At 39.1% G+C, this 21,406-nt stretch overlaps 2 protein-coding genes across 3 annotated transcripts in view; one reads left to right on the top strand and one right to left on the bottom strand.

Annotated features, from left to right (window-relative positions):
• The window catches only part of tdrd7b (tudor domain containing 7 b), a 22,451-nt gene continuing 1,045 nt past the window's right edge, over positions 1–21,406 (bottom strand). Inside the window, exons 1-20 of one of the 2 annotated variants that reach the window (XM_017428048.3) lie at positions 20,333–20,459; positions 17,917–18,120; positions 16,844–16,988; positions 13,540–13,750; positions 11,396–11,478; positions 10,417–10,625; positions 7,652–8,020; positions 7,273–7,574; positions 6,997–7,189; positions 6,797–6,908; positions 6,505–6,707; positions 6,300–6,434; positions 5,141–5,224; positions 4,773–4,907; positions 4,550–4,660; positions 3,638–3,786; positions 2,630–2,856; positions 2,364–2,547; positions 2,042–2,202; positions 1–1,476 (exon numbers count right to left, since the gene is read on the bottom strand). In XM_017428048.3, the coding sequence (XP_017283537.1) occupies positions 1,256–1,476; positions 2,042–2,202; positions 2,364–2,547; positions 2,630–2,856; positions 3,638–3,786; positions 4,550–4,660; positions 4,773–4,907; positions 5,141–5,224; positions 6,300–6,434; positions 6,505–6,707; positions 6,797–6,908; positions 6,997–7,189; positions 7,273–7,574; positions 7,652–8,020; positions 10,417–10,625; positions 11,396–11,478; positions 13,540–13,750; positions 16,844–16,988; positions 17,917–18,120 (3,438 nt within the window). In that variant the 5' untranslated portion in view covers positions 20,333–20,459 and the 3' untranslated portion in view covers positions 1–1,255. Of the gene's footprint in view, positions 1,477–2,041; positions 2,203–2,363; positions 2,548–2,629; positions 2,857–3,637; positions 3,787–4,549; positions 4,661–4,772; positions 4,908–5,140; positions 5,225–6,299; positions 6,435–6,504; positions 6,708–6,796; positions 6,909–6,996; positions 7,190–7,272; positions 7,575–7,651; positions 8,021–10,416; positions 10,626–11,395; positions 11,479–13,539; positions 13,751–16,843; positions 16,989–17,916; positions 18,121–20,332; positions 20,460–21,406 lie in introns of those variants that run through there. The other variant, XM_017428047.3, reaches the window with a different exon arrangement.
• LOC108242888 (dynactin subunit 1-like) overlaps positions 21,243–21,406 on the top strand; it is a 14,831-nt gene continuing 14,667 nt past the window's right edge. Inside the window, exon 1 of the mRNA XM_025008506.2 lies at positions 21,243–21,381. The gene's annotated coding sequence lies outside the window, so the exon portion shown is untranslated. The remainder of the gene's footprint in view (positions 21,382–21,406) is intronic.

Genomic DNA, 21,406 nt, shown 5'->3' on the forward strand with positions numbered 1-21,406 from the left:
TCAGCCTCTCAGTCAGACTTTATTCCAAAAACATCCAAACAGCTCATTTCCAAACAATCTGTAAATAATATTATGTCTATCAGCAACCAGAGAATATAAGTTAAATATAAATAAAATGTCAACTAACAACAAAAAAAAGCAGCTTTGAGCTTCGGCTGAACGTTTTAGATCTGGAGATTTATTTGCAAACCAAAAAAATAAATCACCTAAATCAGTTCTACATTTAATAATGTCTATAACTCCAGTAATAATTCATCATAAAAACCTACAAGCTTAACACTACTGGTCAGTTTCACACATTTCAGGAAAATGTGCAAAGTGTAGCACAAATAATCTCCTGTAGTTAAAGTTGTCTAATAATAAAAACTGGAATAAGTGTTTTTTTATGTGGAAAAAAACATTAAAGATGCGCCCACATCACAGCAGCAGAGATCTGGGTTTTAACACATGCAAACCCTCTAAGTGAAGCGTTTTCTTCTTCAAAAAAACTTATTTAAACACAGATATTTATATTGTTCCCAGCTGGTCACAGCCTAACTTCAATGCTTTAATAGATCTTTTTAATATTAATAATAATCCAAAGTATTTATTGAGCATGCAGAGCCAGAATAAGCTGCTAAAAACAACTAATACTGGCGTAAACAAGCTAAAACTATCTCACTGATTAAAATAATCAAAGGTTGTAATTCCTCACCAAATTCTATTAGTTCTTGGATATTATCTTTTTTTATGTTTTGCTAAATTTACAAGTAAATAAATGATTAATTCAACCCTTTTCCTTTGTGATGCTGCTCACATCTGACCGACTTTTCAAAGTTGTCCGTCTCTTTAAGGAATGTTTACTTTAACTTCTGTAAACGATAGGAAAAGCATAAACCAGAATGAGAAAATGCACATTTTGCAGGGCCGGGGGGATATTCAGGCTTTCCTAAACTCTGAAATGAGATGCGCATGCAGAACTTCAGGATGCTGTGTTGAATTGAAGCCGTTTCACGTAGTTTAAGAAAGAATCTTCTGCTGATTTCACAGCTGTTTAAACAGCTCTCTGCATCTCAGTTCTTTTAGCTCTTGTCTTTTTGTCTACTTGCTTTAAATTCTCATAATTCCCCTTTATCTTGTGAAAGATAAGATAAGATCTTTTTTAATTATGCTAACTAACTTTCTCCTTAAATCCAACTACATAGAAGATATTACAGAGTTATTGGCTTCCTCTACTTCCTGTCGTCAGTGATCATCAGGACTGAGCTCTTTTTGTCTACAGCTCATGGCTCAACTCGTCAACAAACTCAGCCATGATGTCATGCATCCAGATGTCCCTTTCTTCCTGCGACGTGTCCACCAGGAAGACCGTCAGCTTCCTGTCCCACGGGTTCGTGGCTTCCTGCACGGCGTCCAGCTGCGCCACCAGAGGCTTCTTTTCCACGTGGTTTCTGAAGACGATGGAGGCCTCCTCTGACCACTGCCTCTGCTTCACTCCTGTGGGTGGAGGCAGAGAAGAGCCGGTCCGTAACAAACAGTGAACTGAAGTTTACTTCACATAGCATCATGTCTGACAGTTATTGTCCATTTTTATCTACAATCTAAACAAGCTACGATGCAGCAGGCTCAAAAAGGAGAAGCATGCAAATCAGTACCAGTATGAAAACAAACATAAGCTTTATTTTGTCCTAATCCAGGGGTGGCCAACCCTGGTCCCCGAGGGCCACTATCCTGCATGTTTTACCTGTTTCCCTGCTCCAACACACTTGATTTAGTGGTTAAATCACCTCTTCATGTCCTGCATAAGCCTGTTAATTATCCATTGATTTAAATCAGGTATCTCACTGAAAAAACATGCAGGATGGTGGCCCTCCAGGACCAGGGTTGGCCACCCCTGTCCTAATCGGTTAATTTAACCTATTGCTTTCATTTTGACTTTAAAAACACTGTAAACGTGTTTAGTACAGCTTTAGATTCAATCAAGCCACACACTTCATAAGAACAGTAGCCGTTAAATTGGCCTTAATCGACAGTTTTCTGTGAAGCTCTTCGGTTTACTCACCTGCCAGCTGAGCAGGGATTCCCTGGAACGGCAGCTGTCTGAACTCTTTTATCAGAGGTCTGAGCAGGTTGCAGTTTACCAGCTCATGTTTGCCATAATCCAGCTCATACACGGACACCAAACCGTTGGTCAGAACTCCCTTCACCAACACTCGATGCCAGCTGAAAAGTATACAATAAGGACAGACAGCTAACTCAACCGTTTGGCTCTTTACTGATAATAAACTGCAGCTACTGACATCTAAAATACAGTTTTAGGTCTGAATATATGTCTAATCCATTATTAGCTTTTAGCAGGTGAAACAAATCAGCACTTCACATACTTGTTCTCAATTTTAGCAGCATAAATCTGATTCTTCTCTATGCTGAGTGGTTTTTCCTCAGTTTTATTGTAGTAGAGTATCATCTCTCCCATCAGCACCACCAGTTTGTACATATCTCTCCAGGGCTGCAGCACAAAGTGGCCTGGATGGCACGCCACGGATACAAACACATCCATGTTGTTTCCTGTAATTACAAAAACAAAGTGGCGTTTTAGTCACAATGCTTTTAAAACACCGAACAGCAGCGTCCTGATTTTCATCCTTACCTACTGGGGGTAACTCCAGCAGTTGTGGCAGCTGGAGAAAGGATGACGGTGATGAAGGTGTTTCTGATTGGCTCCCTTCTCCCCCGCCTACTCTGGATGCTGACAGAGTCCTCCTGAGATGAGCTCTGGATGCGACAGAAGCTGATGTTGGGCTGCTGCTGCTGGTGGTGGAGTCGCTCGAGCTGGAAGTCTTGGAGGATAAAGGATTGGCAGAAATCTTGATTGGGCTGAATAACAAAAAAAGAAGGTAAATTGAGAATTAAAGGTTGATCGATTACAGGTTTTCACCAGCCGATTCTGATTTTTAGAAACCATTGCGGCTGATTGATGAAGCTGGTTTGTTTTTATGTCCATAAATACATCAGTTTTATATTTAAGCACATTACAGTGAACAAGATTTGGACCAGTGATTGCTCATGATTTAGCCTTGGGTTTGATATGAATCATGACACATTCTGACCTGTGCAACATTCATATTGAATGCAGTTGAAATTTACGATGGTCACATTCTTGCATTTGCTTCACAACGTAAAACAAAACACAAACAAATGGACAGACTCACCCGTCTGTCACCCACTGGATGGTTAACAGCAGTTTCAAATGCTTTAAATGCAGCTATAAACGTAGAGATACTCATACTTTCCCTCTACAAGTAAGATTTCCTAATTAATTCAATATATAAGGCTCTAAAAGGTAAAACTTAAAATGTAAACATGTTTCCTGGTAAATATGACATCATTCTGTTAAAAGTCAGCATAATATTCTGGTCAGCTTCCTTTGGAGTCTGCCAGTGTTGAGCTGAAAAAAGAAACCCATTCATGAAAAGGTTGGCGCACCAAGTCTAACACTTTGTTGGCATCTTTTTAAAAAAAAGAGCCAGAAACTGGTCTAATTCATCAGCTGACTGATTAATCAATCAACCTCAACTGAAAATGCAAATCTACTGTAACTGTTCAAGAGATTAGTAAAAGAGTGGAAACATTAAAGAAGAGGACAAACAACAGAAACCTGTGGCTGGTCAGTATGACGTCCGGCTGCTGTTTGAACAGGTCGGACTGGGCGATCTGGTGGTTGAGGCTGCGAGTCGGGTCGTGGAAGTTCTTGTCTGTGAACAGGCGGATGTAGGCGCAGCTCTTGGTTTCGTCCACTTTGGCAACCTGGAGAGTGTGGAAGTAAATATGAGCACTGAAGTATACGTGAGAAGGACAGGGATTTTTACCACTTGACTTTTTTTTTGTACAATTCCCAAATTATCACATCTGAAAACTCATTAGAATAGTTATCACCCACCACTGCAAAGGCAGAAGACTTTGCGATTAGCTATTGGAGTCAACTCTGTTTGTCTGTTAGCAAAATGTCTCAAGAACCACTTGAAAGATTTTAATGAAACCCAATTCAACATGGCTGCCACAGGTAATCAATGTTAGCCAAAGCAAAAAATGGCTATATTACAGTCAGTTTTACAGATATTGAGCTAAAATATGGCGTGTTAGTAGCTGAGAGTCATCCCCAACACACAGTCTGAGCACAAAAAGATTGGGCAACATCTCTCTCGTTTTTAATGTTTCACCAAAATGGCTAGAACTTCATCATTTCTCAAAATAAGATGGTCTTAATTTAAACTCTGCCACAAAAGGCAGGGAATGCTAGGCCTTGAATTTTAAATTGTTTTATGTTAACTTATAGATCAAAATAAAGGGATTTCTAGCTTAACAATTCTATAAGTTGGTCCTGAAAATGAAATTGAGCTTTTTTTCTACATTGTAAAGCACTTTAATTCTCATTCTTGGACGAACGAGTGTTTTATTTGACTAATTATAAGATAAATCGTCCTCATAACCCCGTACGTTTAGCTGTAGGTGTTTTGCAAACTATCTGAAGACAATGTAATGAAGTTTGACAGGGCAGAAAGCGGTTTACCTTCATGCTACAGTCTGTGGTATTGAGCACTTTCTCTCGAAGCCACTGGACGGCTTCTGGAGTCCAGGATCCGACACTGACAGCCAGGTCTGCCAGACAGCACTTCACAGCCTGAACACAAGTTTTCAGCATTTCATTCTGTTCAATTATTCCAGCACTTTAAGACCAAGATGTACCAGCTAACGACCTCGTTTAAGGTTCTCCTAAAGATGAATCTGCTGACCTGCGGTGGGATAGCCACAAGATCCCGGAGGAACAGCGATGGGATTTCTCTCAGCTCAAACACCTCGACAGACGCCTGGACACCCACATCGAGGAACAGGATGTCCAACACTCTGCTGCCGTGCAGGTTGGTGATCTGAATTTGGAAACACAGGAAGCACATATTCTTCAGAAGTTTTAAAAATGACCTCGTCTGTGAACAAATCTAGTTTTTATAGAGCGAAAACTTTAAATTTTAGAGTTGATAATGTCGCTGATTCAAGGGTTGTTGCATCACTTTCTGATCTGAGCTGAATAAACGTGTAAATTATGTTTTACTCCTTTTGTCAGCTTGATATTCGTTTTCTGCAGGAAGCGTCTCCATCTTACCTCGACACGGGACCATTTGCTTTTATAGCGAGCCAAACATCCTTTCCCACAAAACGGTCTGGATACCATGAACTCTGATGTCACCTGGAACAAAAAAAGATGTCACAACTCTGTGTACTAAAGTGTGTATTTATTTATATTTAAAGAGGAGATGCCCTAAAATATCCTTCTCCATCCAGTTAATAATCAGTAACAGCAATCTTATTTGTCTCAGAAAGGTAGCATAAAAAAGAGCTGCATATTTAACAAAATAGGTTATTCTCTCAGATTTGTTTCATCTTCACCATCCCTCAGGTAAACCTGTCTAAATGACTAATGTTTGCATATCCACTGTCCTAAATTTAGAAAAATGACGTGCAGTCTTTAATGAACATCTCTAAAGAGAACATCTGTACAAGGTTTAGCGAAACACTGATGTAAAGTCCACTTCCTGTGCTGCTAATAGATTAAGTGCCTTGGCAATGTCTTAACTCCAGATTATCTTCAGCACCTAATCTCAGTCTGTCCACAGTGGTGCTTGAGAGAAGCTGAATGGCAGCAAAACACTCACAAAAGCTGAATATCATTACATCACAGCTTTGGTTACCAAACATTTCAGCTTCCAACCCACAAAATAAAGCTGTCAGAAATTTGTGACCCTGATTTTCAATGGCTGAAGTACGTAAACTTTGTAAAGAAGACAATTAAACAGGAGTTCAATGACAAAATCAATAACCAATATGCTATTTTAATACATTTTATCCATTTAGAAGGACTGTTTTCAATTTCTCATGACAAAAACATGATTTAGAAATAATTTAATTTGATTTTTGGACATTATTTCAAGACTCCAGACTTGTTTTATGACCCAAAATGTCGGAACAAGGGCATGTAAACAAAACAAATTATTTTGTTTGCAGTTTTTAAGAATGCACCACTTCATTAAATATAAGGAATCAATAGAAGAGCAAAGAAAAGTTAAATCTGTGTAATATATGAAGCTGAGATGTATGAAATTACCACCGGTTATCTTAATATAATTAACAGTAAACATTCTGTGTATTTAAATATGAATCAAAAGGACAATATAACAATTTTCTAAGCTGTGTTCCTTTTTTACTTTTATATGACAGAACCTTTTCAGTTTAAATTTAAACTTTAAACTTTAGAGCTTGTTTACCTGTGTGTGGAAATACGTCTCCAGCTTCTCCATGATCTCATTCAGCTTTGCGAGTCCTCTGGATGGAAGCTGACAGTAAATGGTCCCGTCTGAGCAGACGCTGCTGACCGTCACGTTCATGTAAGCGCTGTCCACCTGAGGACAAACGAACGTTTAGTCGTTACGAACTCATCTGTCTCCAAACAGTCGTAAACTCATCCTGTACCTGTAACGGACTTGCTAAAGTCTTGTCCTGAAGGGCTTTGATGCAGGCAGCATTGATGTTCAGATCGTCGTCCTGAGACGTGTCGTACAGGACGACGAGAGGCAGCTTCCCTCTTTCTAAGATCTCAGCCAAGAGGATCCTTCCAGTTGCCATTGTCTCGAACTTCTTCAGCACCGCGGGCTCCTTACAGAATGGTTCCAGGCCTGGACAGATTAAAAAAAACAAACATTTTTTTAATTTCAGCTCCTTTTTCATCATGTTTTAGGATCATCCGTATGATTAAGAGACTCACCTGCCAGTCTACACTTGGTTGCCTGGAAAGGCAGCTTGAAAAACCTCTCATGCAGCTCAAACACTTTGTTTTTGCTAATCTCCTCTGAGAAGCCATGATCCACAAAGTAAACCTTCAGAACCAACAACAGGGATCACAGGGGTTGCTAATATTTTCCACCATTTCTCACCTTTGATCACTTTCCGTTTCTCACTGCTTACCTTGACTTTATCAGGCATGACTTCGCAGATTTGCGCTCTCAGAACCTCCTCCTCCTCCTCAGCCCTGACAACGACGAGTTGGCCAGATGTCGGAGACGACAGAGGAGTCGGGCGGCCTTGGTCCGAGCCATAGAACTCCCTCATCTCGTCCTCCATGGACTCCTGCGCCTGGGAGTAACCTTCACCAATGTACCTTTTAGAGGAGGAGATGCAGACGGTGAGAGATTTCTGACCTGCCAGCTGGAAACAGGACATTTACTCGCAGGATTCTCCCACCTGAGGATAACTTCATTGGTGTTGGTGGCCTCAATCACCAGAACAGAGGGGTACTCCTCTTTGGGGATCTCCAGAGAAGGCACTTCTTGGATACTGAGCCTCCTCCCCACCTCCTTCTTCACTCTCAGCTCCTCCTCACTAGTTGAGGAGCTTCTCCTGTTGCAGTTCTTGTCCTCTCCGCCTTTAGTGCTGCTTCGCCTATAAAGGATGGCCCTCTTGGGGTTGTCAGGCATTGGGTAGTCGACGGTGCAAATGTCAGAGAGGAGGTCAAGGTTCTCCAGGACATGTCCAGGCAGTTTAGTCTTGTAAAAAAAAGATGAAATAACATGACTGAGTGCACTGGATAAGTAAATCATCCACGTATGAAGGTAGTACTGACTTTGTAGGTGTCCTGGAAGAGCTTGGGCAGTGCGTGGGCCCACAGACCGTTGGAGTACTTCACCAGCAGCTCCTCCAGCTTCTGCTTCAGGTCAGGGCCGAGGGCTGCAGCGGACGAAGGAGGGCTGGGTGACGAAGAGGAAGATGGTGGAGACGGAGAAGACTGAGAGCCAGAGCGAGTCAGATGAGCGCTGGGGGGTCTCTGTTGGGCTGGGGACGGCAGAGGTTTCTCTGAGCTTGGGTTTGAAGATTCAGCAGGCGGAGTGCTGGGGTTTGAGATGGGGGGGTGTGAGGGCGTGGATGTGGTGCTCTGTTCCTTAGCAGGGTAGAGGAGCAGCTCATTGGGGTTGCTGCTGCAGGTTTTTTCTACCTAGAAGGGAAAAAAGGAGGTTAATTTGGCTTAGGAAAAAAAAAATTCAAGTATTATGAAGAGTTTTTATGTCTTTTAGTCCTATTATTGCTTTCAAAAAATTTGTTTCCCAGTCAGAAATGGTAAATTCCAACTTTCTATTCATTATTAAATGTAGGATCTTCTTGCAATATAATTAGTATTGATTGATGTGTTAGAATTAAGGACTTAATGAGCTCTCAAACAGAACCTTTACAGTTAATTTTAATGATTGTATGTCCTCAGAAGCCCAGCAGTGTGGTGGTGTACATCAGGGCGTAGTCTTTGGTCCATTTCCTCTGTACCATTTCAAGTTTATGTCCAAAAAATAAAAAAACCTGAAGATCTCAGGAGTCATGTGAATTTCACAACTTGTCTTTTTGATATTAAATTCTGATATTGAATTAATATCATTAATATCAGTTTTGACTTGTCCAACACACACTGGCTGTTCAGAACATAGCTTCAGGTTTTGTTTTGGGACCTGTGAGTTTTATCTGAATTTATTAAAGTACTGTATGATAAAGTAAACAGTCCACACTTACATAGCACCTTTTCCACCTCTCCAGGTTCTGCAAAGTGCTTTACAGAGTTTCTCATTCACAGAGACTCATTCAGTGCTCTCAATTATCCACTATATATACAAACCTTTTCTATTCTCACTCAGACATTGATAAGCACATCAGTGGTGGTACCATACTAAACCAGACTAAAGGAGCTGGGGGTCGAACCGCTGATACTTCAATTGGAAGATAACCCCTGTATCCACTGGGCCAAACCACCCAAGTAATTTACCAACTTACAGATAACTTAAAAGGAAGTTGGGCTTCAAAAAATAGATCAGTACCAACAATTTCTAGCAGAACTACAGGCCAGAGGAATGTACTGCAAGTATTTAAGAATATAAATGCCATTCAAGTATCAGTTTGGTATGTGTTGGTGTGCACTCTCTTACATACAATAATAAACTTCAGTAGGTGTTGAGTTCAATTTGTGTCTAAATTTACAGCCACAAAGCAGAACAAAGCTGCAGACCTGGTCTGAAAAGAAGCACGTCTTAAAGAAGAGAAGGGTGAGAGGAATGGAGTGGATCAGGTTTGCTCCAAGTGAAGCTTTAGTTCGGTATTTTTAACAACAAAAGCAGAACAAAACCGAGCATTCAGCGATGCAGCAGTGTAAAGTTTCTGAGCCGGCTGAGGTTTTTAAAATATCACATTCACAATGATGAGCACTTTAGTTTAAAAGACTCATGTTTGTAATTTATTATTATTTAGAAAAAAATTCTCAAGTTTCTCAAATGATTTATTTATTTATTTAACTTTAAGGGTCATAAGGTCAGTAGACTCTTATGGCACATACACTATATTGCCAAAAGTATTCACTCATCTCCCTTCTAATGCATATGAACTTGAGTGCTTGAGAGTCCAGTGGAGGCGTGCTTTACTCCACTGCATCCAATGTTTTACATTATACTCTGTGATGGAAGGCTTGGATGCAGCTGCTCAGCCGTGGAAACCCACTCCAAGAAGCTCTCACTGTTCTTGAGCTAATCTGAAGACCACATGAAGTCTGGAGGTCTGTAGTTTTTCACTCTGCAGAATGTTGATGACCTCCGTGCTCCTCAGCATCCGCTGAGCCCGCTCTGGGGTTTTACGTGGCCTAACATTGTGTGGCCGAGCTGCTGTCGTTCCCAGTCGCTTCCACGTTGTTATATTCCCTAACAGTTGACTGGAGAATTTAGCAGTGAGGAAATGTCACGACTGGACTTTTTGCACAGGTGACATCCTGTCACGGTACCACACTGGAAGTCACTGAGCTCCTGACAGCGACCCATTCTTTCACACACGTTTGTAGAAGCAGTCTGCATGACTTGATTTTATACACCTGAATTCAATGATTTGGATTGTTGAGCGAATACGTTTTGGCAATATAGTGTATTAGCTGCATGCTAAAGTTTTCAGTCAGTTTCTTATACTAGTTTCACAAATATTTCCCCGTTTTCTCCACGTTGTATTTTTTTCTCTTTTAAAAGTCAGAAAAGGTCACAGTTTAACTAAGTGATCCAAATTTAACCCAAAACTGTTTCACTTGTGGTTTCATAAGTATGATTTAATAGGTCATGCTGTGTATATGTTGGTGACTTAACTTCCTGACTTATGGCCTAAATTACTTTTTTTTGGTTTATTTACCAGGATAAAGCACTCCAGCTGTATTTCCTCTTTACATTTTGGAGAAAAAGTAGAAATGCTGTAATATTTTACATCATATCATCTTAACTACCATATAATTACATTTCTGGGTAAAAATACACACAACTTAAGTTCTTCAGAAAATCTGAAAGCATTAGAAATAAGTCAATAATCAAAACAAGTACATACAGTGCATATGTGGGTCCAGGTGTCCAGGTCTTTGAGAGCCTCTGAAGGCAGGTCCTGTTTGTAAAGTTCTCTGTAGATCTGGGGCAGTTTTGATACCCAGAATCCATTGCTGTACTTCCCCAGGATCTCTGTGATGCGACCCTGAACCTGCTGAGGTTTGTAGGGTTTTCCTTTTCCTGAACCAAAGCTCTCGTTTAGATTCAATGATGCTGACAAAAAGAAAAAAGTAAAATAAAAAAATACACACATATGAAGGTTGTTTCTGCTTGTTCTTGTCTCTGGAAATATTAAAAGTTGTTCTCTTTTTAATCACAACAAACATGAGGATTTTGAATCGAGGCTTTAGTGCTGGGAAAAGATCTTCTGCCTCTTCCTAAATTCTTCTTTTTTTGTGCATTATAAGGTTTAAAACCAAATTTAACACAAAACAAGAGCATATCAGAGAAAATACAGAATACAAACTGCAGTTTATCTGATCACTTTAGTTGTTTAATTGTTGTTTCATCCAACATTATGCTTCTGTGAAGGGTTTATTTGTAAAAACACACTAGTAGACCCAAGATAGCCCCTTCAAACTAAAATATAGTTTTATACATTTATCTTTGTTGTATATCCATTTTTAAAATGATGTGTCAGAGTTTGTGAAGTTTAAAAGACATAAAAACAGAATAAATCAGGCAGGTCAGACACTTTTCACGGCACTGTATCTTCTTGCCTTTGGATTTGGATTTTCACAAACTAGAACATGTTAAAGTTCAAATTAACTTCATCAGAGGACAAAACCAGCTGAGATAAGGTCGCTGTCTGTTTCCTTCTGTTTGCACAGAAGGAAAATAAAGACATTTAAGACATTAGTGCATTTTAATATGGTGTACAACTAGAACAATTTCCTATTTGGATCTTGACAAAGAGCTTGTGTAAAGAGTAAAAAGCTACAAAAAACTTTATTTTTAGTTAAAAGTCAGCATGTCCTACTTACGACCAGCCTGTTGGGGGTTTCTAGCCAGGTGAGCTTGCACCTCCTTCTGAAACCGTGACGGGAGGGTCATCCTCTTCTCTGGTCTGTACACAAAGAACCGAACACAGACGCAGATTACGTTACCGTTCATCTGAAGGCAAAACAAGAAGGGAAACAGAAAGTACTGCCTTTTCCTGGTTGTTTCAAAAGATAACTGTAAACTGTTTTTAATAAACGTGAGAAGAAAACACCTACATTAGGTTGTTTTAAGCTTTAATTTAATTTGTGGCAAAGCAAAAAAAATCTGTAAAAATAAACATGGTGGCATCTTTAAATTTAGCCTCTTAACCGATTAGTCTTTAGACGATGCAGTGTGGATCCTGATTTGATCCATATTTGTTTTTTCTCCATTCTTACCTCCTAACTTTATCTGAACTGAATCAGCAGTGTTTTAATTAGAAACTGACTGTGGCGTTACAGCAAAATGCATTCTGGGAAATTCTGAAAACATATTTTTTATTGTGGCAAGTTGTTAAATTCAGTCAGGGCTCATTATCTAAAGAAAAAGCAGCTTTTTGTTGCTCTTTGGGAGCTACATTGTGGTATAACTTCACAAGGCTTTATTAAACATCCTGGACCACTTCAACATGCAAATAAAGAAGGGATTACCACCTTTCCATAGCACAATCGATAAGAAAAATTTAGGTATTTGTAAATAAAATTGTTCGTCGAGCATTTATCCATCAGTTTGTTAGTGTAAATGGTCAGATCAGATGCTGTAGGCTTTGATCAAGAATGATTAAATGTAGTTTAAGTCAACCATGTACAACCACTTCAAAAGATGAGACAGATTTTACCCCTAAAATCAGCTGCAAAGAAAAGAGCTATAAAGACAGCTTAAAGAAGAGCGCTGCGGTACTTTAGTCCTGTTGTTTTATGATCAAAGCTTTGTTTATGCCTCAAGAAATCATAATAACTTTTTTATTCATGACTCCATTTAAACAAGCAAGTCCTTGAGGCTAATAGTAACAAAATGATGTGGTTAAAATGGCTTAAATCTAAAAGACCTGGGCAAAATAGGTCTTTTTTTTCTTGTTGGGAAGTCGAGATAAAGGATTCATTGAGGCTTTTTGAAACGAATAATTATAATTTTATATTTAAAAGCAAAAGAACCTCTACACAATCATCTTCTCACTTTATTCCCAAAGCAGAGGTAACATTGGCTTGGATGCTACAAAACTCCCAGTTTTTTGTGTGGTTCTTTCAACAAAATTTTGTCATGTTCTTTAATGTTGGGCTTTGTTTTTTTTAACCACACACATAAATGATGATGGCGCTGGCCTGTCCACGGAAAGATCTAAAGGGATACAGAGAGATATGCTGATTCACTTTGTGCCGGTTTAGAAGAGTTAATCTACCAGAGAATAGAGGAGGGATTAAAGAGGGCTCGTGTCCCCTGCCAATAGGCCAGGACTTCCATCCTGGAGCCCCTTTGTGTCCTAAAAGGGTCGGACCCCACAGCGAGGGAACTGATGCCAGCTGTTTTCAAAGCGGATGGGTGGAAATGACAAACTAATCTTGATTCTCTAAGTACTACAAGAAGATGATCACAGTCAAGAATACATCAGACATTTCAGGACTTCAGTGGATGATGGTGGCAGTATGAACTCATGAATACGAACTGATTTCAGATTTTGGTTTGGACCAACAAGAAGCAGAAAAAGAACAAGAGCGTGTGAATGCAGAACAACCTAGAAAACTCATTGTTAACAGAGTGTTGAATGAGCAAAAGCTGGGAGGCAACAAACTAGAGTTCACCCTGTTTACCAGAATACCAAAATATCTGTGTTAGTAAATATTAACCCAAACACATTCTAGTTACAATTTTATAAAAGATAAATGGTCTGAAAGTACAAAATCTAAACTATATTTTAAGGAAATCACATCCACACTGGAACATGTGATTAAAAATTACAGCTTTGTGTAAAATTAAGAACTTTTAGGATATTCTTTCATTATTCCTTCACTATTTAGGCATATAAAAAGGCTAAAGTTGATTTCAAGAGGGTATCTGGAACCTGATGTGGTCAAATGAAGTCTCAATAAAGGTAAAACTGAAATAAACGTTCCATCTGCGTTCTTCTGGAGAACCGTCCCGGACTCACTTCTCTGCAGGCAGGTTCCCTTTCTTGTTGGCTGTGCTCTGGTTAGAAAACTTGTTTGAATGCACCCAAGTCCTTCCTTCTGGATGGCCATCCCTTATGTCTCTCGTCTGTCTGAAGTCTCCATGTCCCGAGCCACGGCCGATGCTTCCTCCTCCTCTACCTCTGCCTCGGCCTCGGTGGTTCGGCTGCCTCAGAGAAGTTTGGGGTTTTGCTGCGGAGAGAAAAACGGGGAGACAAGAGTGCTAATGAGACGAAACTTTAAAGTGAGACAATCTGACTCAGCTAAATCTGATGCTGAGACGGGACAGAGTTTCTGTCAGCAGGGCAGGGTCAACAAGACCATATGAAACCATATGAGACCTTCAGTAAAACCATACAGGAGGAAAGTCCAGATAGAGTTTTTTTAAATTTAATAATGAATCAAAGTTTTTGAACAGCTGATCAGAAGCCAAACTAACCCATGTCCATGGAGCAAATCGTTCCAGCTTGTCTCCTGCTCAAAGTGACACTTAAAGTAAAAGTTTGCTTCCTGTTATTTGGACCTTCATGACAGTGGTTCCTACAGCTGTGGGTTGGGACCCCAAAGCACCCAGCAGGGGTCCATAGATAATCTCCAGAAATCAGTTGACATAAAACTTATAGCTTATGGCATATTTTCATCATAATGGTTGAAAAGAATAAAATAGTATTCATAAATTGATGAAATTGTATTTTTAAGACTGTCTGTGATGTCATTATGTTTGTGTTTAATAGGATTATTACCAAAGTTTGTATATTTATATTCCATTAGATGGAGGTACCAGCCTCCATTGTTATCATTTGTTGAGCTGGAAGCAAAAACGTTTGGAAACCACGACAATAGATGATTTATTATGATGATTTGTGACAGAAATCTGATTTGACGGGACTTACTAACATTTTTAAAATGAAGGATTTTGTGAAAAAGTCATGAACAGTTAATATCTTACCTGTTATAGTTTGGAGAAATAGAGTTTAATTCTGAGCAAACTGATGAGTTAATTTGTGTAAAAGGTAAATAAAAACAGAATGCAATGATTTCCATATCTTATTAATCCATATTTAAACATATCACTGAATATATATGAAATGAATTTTATGGTAATTTTAAGGCTGAATGCTCAACAGTCGGAAACACGGCTCTGTCCTAATTATTTTGAGATTTGCTGATGTCATAAAATTCAAAATTACCTTTTTTTTCCCCCCGAAACATTGTCCATTTTCTTGATTTAAACATTTATGTTCCAATATGAAAAAAATACTGTTTTATGAGATTTACAAATCCCTAAATTCTGTTTATATTTACATTTTACACAACATGCCAACTTTGTAATATGATGTTCCAGCTGGAAGTGCTTCAAGCTACACAAAAAGTGCTACAGCTAACTGCTGCTGCTATTTTGCTGGAACATAACCATAGAATGATACGCAAATAATTACGTAATGCAAAAGGAAAATGTTGTAAAGGCTTAAAAAAGAACTTTTGCATGAACCACCGAAACGTTTTAAATCATTGTTGTTTTAAGATGACAGAAAGTCCCTTTATTCTTGGATCCAATCCGATCTGATCCGAATTAAACACTATTTCTTCAAACTGAGAACGTTCAGAGTTATCTACAAAAAGTAAGATTGCATTTGTTCATTATTTTGCCACATCTCACTTAAAAAAATCTAAAATATCTCTTTAAGCCGTACCAAAACAGATGTCTGTCCAAAACAGTATTGAAAATGACAAAGGGAGGATTTCAGACAGAAGAATGAAATCTTCAGCAAAGGTCTAAATAGCAGAAAGAAGTCCATGTTCAAAAGGGGCTTTTGTGTGTTTTATAAATTTGTATTTTAACTGAACTGACTTTCATATTTGACATAAAAATATGGTTGTATTTTTTAAATCTTCTCTCTTTTTCCAATAAGGAAAAACTCCACATGGTACAAAGAGTAACAAAAATACACAAGTATAATAAAATTTAACCTGTAAAAATTTTACAGACACATCAGAAACTAGCCAGGCCTCTCGTCACGACCGTGTTGCATCATTTGAGTTCAGCATGACGTCACTTTTCTGTTGAATGGCTTCAGAAGTCCAGCGTTACTCACTTCCACTCCATCCTTCCCCTCCCGCTGTGTTCCCTGTCTCCCCTCATTTCTTAAATCTTTCTTCTGGAACTTTCTCGTGCTTTCACATGCACTCCTTTCACCCTGCCGGGAGCGCCGCACGCTTTAACAGTCTTTAGTTTCTTCACTTGTCGTCTACAGACAGTTTCTGCTCCAGCCTCCTGCGGTCCGTCAGTAAATAAAGACACACACATGCTGCAGAAACACGCTGAAATCTACAGGCAATTATAAAGAAGAGCAAACACTCACATACACTAAGAGCGACATCGCCTCACCGGCATGAACACACAGCCTCTGGTTTGTCTTAGCATGAATATCAATAGCAGTGAGGAGAGAGTGAGAGGAAGGTGGGGGGGGGAGGTTGATTTGTGAATCAGCCTCTCTCCTCTTGCAGCTGAGTTTCTGCTGCTACATGATCTAACACAACCCTAAACTGCAACACAACCTCTCCCCTTTTCTCCCTCTGACTGCCTCCTTCCCTGTCATCTGTTCTTCCCTCTTCACATTTCACCGTCCCTCCGTCTGTTCTCACCTCCAGCTGTCCCCTCTTCGCCTCTCTTTTCCTTTCTTTCTCCCTCCTCACTGCACATGCCGCCTCCCACCTCCTCCCCCGACTCTAAGAATATTCTGCAGCATCACTGTCTAGCAGGGGTGCAAAAATAAAGTTGTGTGCATGCTTCTCTGTGTGTCCTTCTGTGGAGGTTGTTAGCATGATTTTGCCTGAGAGAGGTTACTGAAGCCAGAATAAAAAAAGAAACAAACAGATGCTCAGAAATGTGTGTGGACACACTGTAAGCGTCTATGTGAGCTGAAGTTTTGTACACCTGATGCACCTTTTTCAGCTCTGAATATCGTGTGCGTGATATTCCAAGTCTCCACAGAAAAACAGTAAAAAGAGGCCAGTCGTTCATCTCCCACCTGTCAGGATGCGCCACACAAAGCATTCGCTTTTGTTGCATTGTCACAGCTCTGATAAAGGCAACACTGCTGCACCAAGTCTGTGGGCAGAAGCCATGAAAAGTACCCAGGGAGCTACAGTAAGTACTTGTCTAAAAGAGATTATTATTTTAATATAATATACATAAAATCCATATTAACAATATGTACACAGGAGCTCGAAGATACTGGTCTAAGTTTTGTGCTCGCCCATTTTGGCTCTTTTAAATCTTACCGTTTAGGTCGAGTGGGGCAGACGGTTTGACTCTCATCTGGGTGTTGACCAGGTGGAGTCGGCCCGTCTTCTTAGAGCTTCGCTGACGGGCCACCACCTTGGCTAAACTTGCTGTGTCATTGGCCCCGGAGAAAAAAAAAAACACCTGGAGGGAGAGAATGGAACAAGCCTATAGATAAATAACATACAGAGACAAGTTTACTATAATATAACAACAGCCTGTATTCAATTTAGCTATATTTTTGTATTTGAAAGTGGAGGATCTGTTTGAGATTACTGACAAAAATACATAACAGCATGGTAAATCTGAGCAGTGAGTGAAACTGAATCTAATAACAAACTCATTTAAAAACAACTCGTGGAAGTAAAATAAGGCAAAAATAGCCGTGAGTCACGATGTGTACGTATTTTAAGGAAATGGACAAAAGTGGAACTCCTAAAAACTATAAAAGTATCTTCAGGAGATGAATTCATCCGTAAGGGACATCCTCAGGAAACAGAAACGGCTGATAGGTCCTGAGAGATGCATCATCCTTTATTGGATCAATTTTCTGCCAGGTTTGATCTAATAGCTCTGTGGAAACACCTTGTTGAAGCTATAACACTAAACTCGTGTGTCAAACTGTGTTATCTTTGGTATTTTTTTTGTAAATGCAACAAAAGAAATGGAAACAAAATGTCTTCCTGTGACAGGCTTCTGGGAATAAAGATCCAATTTAACACTGCTCTGTGCAAAGTGTCGACACAAAACTGGTTCATCTTTTGATTTTAGAAACCTTTTATTATAATTCTATTATTCATAGGTCAGATTTAAGAGATTTAACAATAAAATAAAAATTATTACTTGAAAATTGTTAAGGTACTGGACAGGAAATTAGTGAAAAAGCAGCAAAAAGTCCAAAGCAAAGCTTTCTAAGACCTTTAAAAGCCTGAAAAATGTTGCTCAAAACAAACATTCTGGTTTCTTTAAAGCAAAATATCAAGAAATTAAATTGTGACTTTTGCACAGTAGTGGTGGTATATATATTTTCCCTACAGCACAGTTTCACAGTTTCAAAATCAGACATGCCCACCTCTCCAGATCGGTTTCTCTCCGTGTAAACGGAGGGCATGCTGGCCAGCAGAGCCTCCAGCTGGTTGTGTCCCATCTGCCTGTGAGGTATCTGCTCCCCTGTCAGCTCCTTGTACTCCGACTGCAGGCGGGACAGTGACACCCCTCCTTTGTTGGACTGGAGGATGGCCCGCAGCATCTTCTTCACCAGCTCCACGTCTGCCATCTGAGGTAAAAAACAAAAACAAAACAGGTTCATAAATAAAGCAAAACAAGTAAAACTTTATGGTAAACTGTTTTATTTGACCAGACACATCCCACTGAGATCACAGATCTGTTCTTCAACGAGAGGCCGGGCCTGACGGCAGCCTAAACATGCATGTTTTATGAACTGTGGAAGGAAACCAGAGTACTCGGAGAAAACCCACGCAAACTCCACACAGAAAGACCGCAGAACAAACTCGGGGCTTGAGCCCAGGACCTTTGTGCTGTGAGGTGACAGCGATAACCACTAATCCATCGTGCTGAATCCTGTGTACTGATCAGATATTCAGAGTTTATGTGATTCTTTTGGTTCCTGCTGTAGACCTGACAAAAATCATAAATTGATCAGGAAGAAAGATGATGGGTTGGTTTTAGGTCGAAAAGCTATTTGTTCATTTGATCAATTGAGTACCCTGATCTGCTTCCTAATGTTTCACAAGGATGGATACTGTTACCATGTCTGTAAATAACAAATAGGGGGTTCTAATAGTAATAATGTAATATCATTATATGTAATATTATTGTGATTTTTGCTAAATTTGCTTAAATATAATATCAGCTGATTCCTTCAGTGATAACCTTCTGACTACTAGGAAAAAAAATATTGTCCAATCACAAATTTAAAAAAAAATTCCCAATCTTTGTTAGGTAATTGGCCCCATCCCTTCACATTTGGTATCATTGAAAAACCCTAAATGTCCTCTTTAGGTAGCAAAAGGGGTTAATTCAGTAGTAAGCAGTGGGTGGGAGACATTCAAGATTACAAATGTCCTCCACAGAGGACACATTTGAACCAATGTTATTTGTACACAGAACAAATAACATTTGAACAAAAAAAATAATCAAAGAATAAAGCTGGACTTGGACAAGAAAACATGTCGTTCTTTCATTAGTGTTAGGAAATATGGAGCTCTTAAACATTTATATATAAAAAGAACTGCAGTCTCTTTGTTTTGCTGAATAATCTGTTTTATAGCTTTAGGTTTGAAAAACAAATTTACTTCTATATAGAGACATAAATTCAGGATTAGTGAAAGAGATAAATACAAAGTTTAACCCTGCAGACAAGATAGACACATTTAATGAATAAAACTACTCACTGAGCATCGTTCTGAGACGGTTAATATCTGCAGAAAGTGTTTTAAAGACCTATATTTAAATACACTTTACATTTTATCTCCCTGCAGAAAAACACTTTCAGTTTTCAGGTAGTTGACAGTTCTTCTAAAAATCTTCCACATAAAGGTGAACAAACTGCGAACCTATCTTTAAATGGGGGGGAAATAGAGTCGTTTCATTCATATCTGTCAGATAGTGAAAGAGAAAGAACAATCTAGGTTCTGGTGGACATGGAGACACACCCTAAACAAGCAGCCCGAGCTTTAACCAGCGAGGTTTGGACCTATCGTTCCTAAAAGGGATCAACTGAAAGAATGAGGGAATGCACACCAGAGAAATGTCTCCTAAAAGTAAATAAAATGCACCATCGTGCCCTGGTGTCTCATATATTCATTGCCACTTGTTGATATGGGAACTTTTCGCAGCGCAGACGGGACACAGAAACTATGAATGACGTAACGTGTCACTCAGGCTCCCACGCCCTGCAAACTATTTCGCTCTCTTTTCACTTGTCTTTTTTTTTTTTTAAGAGTTTTAATTACAAAATCGCTCTTAAATCCTCCAAGGACGGTACACAGCCTGTTTCAGCTGCACTCTTTCGCCCGATCTCGACTTAAATCCTCCTGGCGGAACCGGCATTAAGAACCCATCAAGCTAGCTTAAATACGCTATCAACAGACCGGAAACGCATTAGCCTATTTTTCAAAATAAAACAACACACCCCTAAATATTTGAGCTAAATTGCTTGCAGTATTTAATAGTGTAGATTTTAAGTCATTCAAAATTTGATAGAAATCGGAACGTCTTCGTTTAACAGAATAGAAGTTCAATTGCTTTGTTTTTAAAGCTCTAGGACACGCCATTTCTTATGTTGAAGGTCAAAACCGGAGGTACATATCTGCATCCTAGCTAGCTTGAAAGCCAACTCATCCCCAGACCAGGGATCAAAATCGGCATTAAAATAAAATAAAATCCAGCAAAACTTTGTCAGCAAAGAGTGATTTAAAAGTCTATATAAGTCGTAATAAAAGTTACAAAACAACAACAACATCTACCGTGCTGTAAAACAAACGAGGGGGGTGAAGTTGGGAGCCGGTCCGGTCGCTGTCAGAGGTGTCGCCGCAACGGGGCTGAGCTGCAGCCTGAGCCCCGTATGACCTCCTCCGCCTCCTGATTGGCCGCCTGCGGACGGGCCTCTGGCTGATTACTGTCACTGAACAAAAGGATGATTTTTAACCTTCTGCCCTATTGGATGAATATATATATATATATATATATATATATATATATATATATATATTTTTTTTTTTAGATTAAAGTTTCGCTTGTTGCTTTAAATTTAACGAGGAATTTATACAAACTTCGCTATTCCACATAAACTGCTGCTTTATGCTTATTTTTGCTTATAGATGCAAAATTTAAAAAAACTGAAAAACCTTCAGACACCATAAAGACAGTGCTCAAACCTACTTCAAAAATTACAATAAAAGGTGGCTTTTTAAAGGTAAAGTTTTTATTTAAAAAGGAAATCTGGATCAAAACCTTTGCACAGGACTAATAGACGTTTAAGTAAACTACAATTTTTTATGATCCTAATCACAGCTAACTAATTTAATTTACCCTAGAAGGAAACATAAAGGCTCATATTCCAAAATAAACCAAAGGTTTGAAACTAATCTGATTTGTTTTTGTATTTTAAGACTATATTTGACCACAAAGACTGCCCAAATCTTTTTTATTAATAATTTTTGCACCATTTAAGGCCAAAATCTCCAATCAGTCTTAGAGTGTAGGTTGTCCTACTAGAAACTGTACATCAAAAGCTATAGAAAATATATAATCAAGTAAAACTGTAAAATTTTATACATTTTTCATTTTAAAAATTAATATGTAGTTGTATATGTAGTAATTCCTACAACCGACCACAAGGGGCGCTAGTTCTCAACTTTCAACATTCCTCTGGACATTCGGCTACAGGAAGTGACGTGTAAAACCCGGAAGAGAAGCTTGTCGGATTAGGAAGTTGGGTATTAAAAGTGACAACAATACATTTGCATGAACGCGACAAAAAACAATTTAAAGACAAGGATTTGTATGTTTTAAGGTGAGTGACATTACGAAGTATTTAA

This window comes from Kryptolebias marmoratus, linkage group LG7 (genome assembly GCF_001649575.2).
Source record: "Kryptolebias marmoratus isolate JLee-2015 linkage group LG7, ASM164957v2, whole genome shotgun sequence".
NCBI classification, from domain to species: domain Eukaryota; kingdom Metazoa; phylum Chordata; class Actinopteri; order Cyprinodontiformes; family Rivulidae; genus Kryptolebias; species Kryptolebias marmoratus.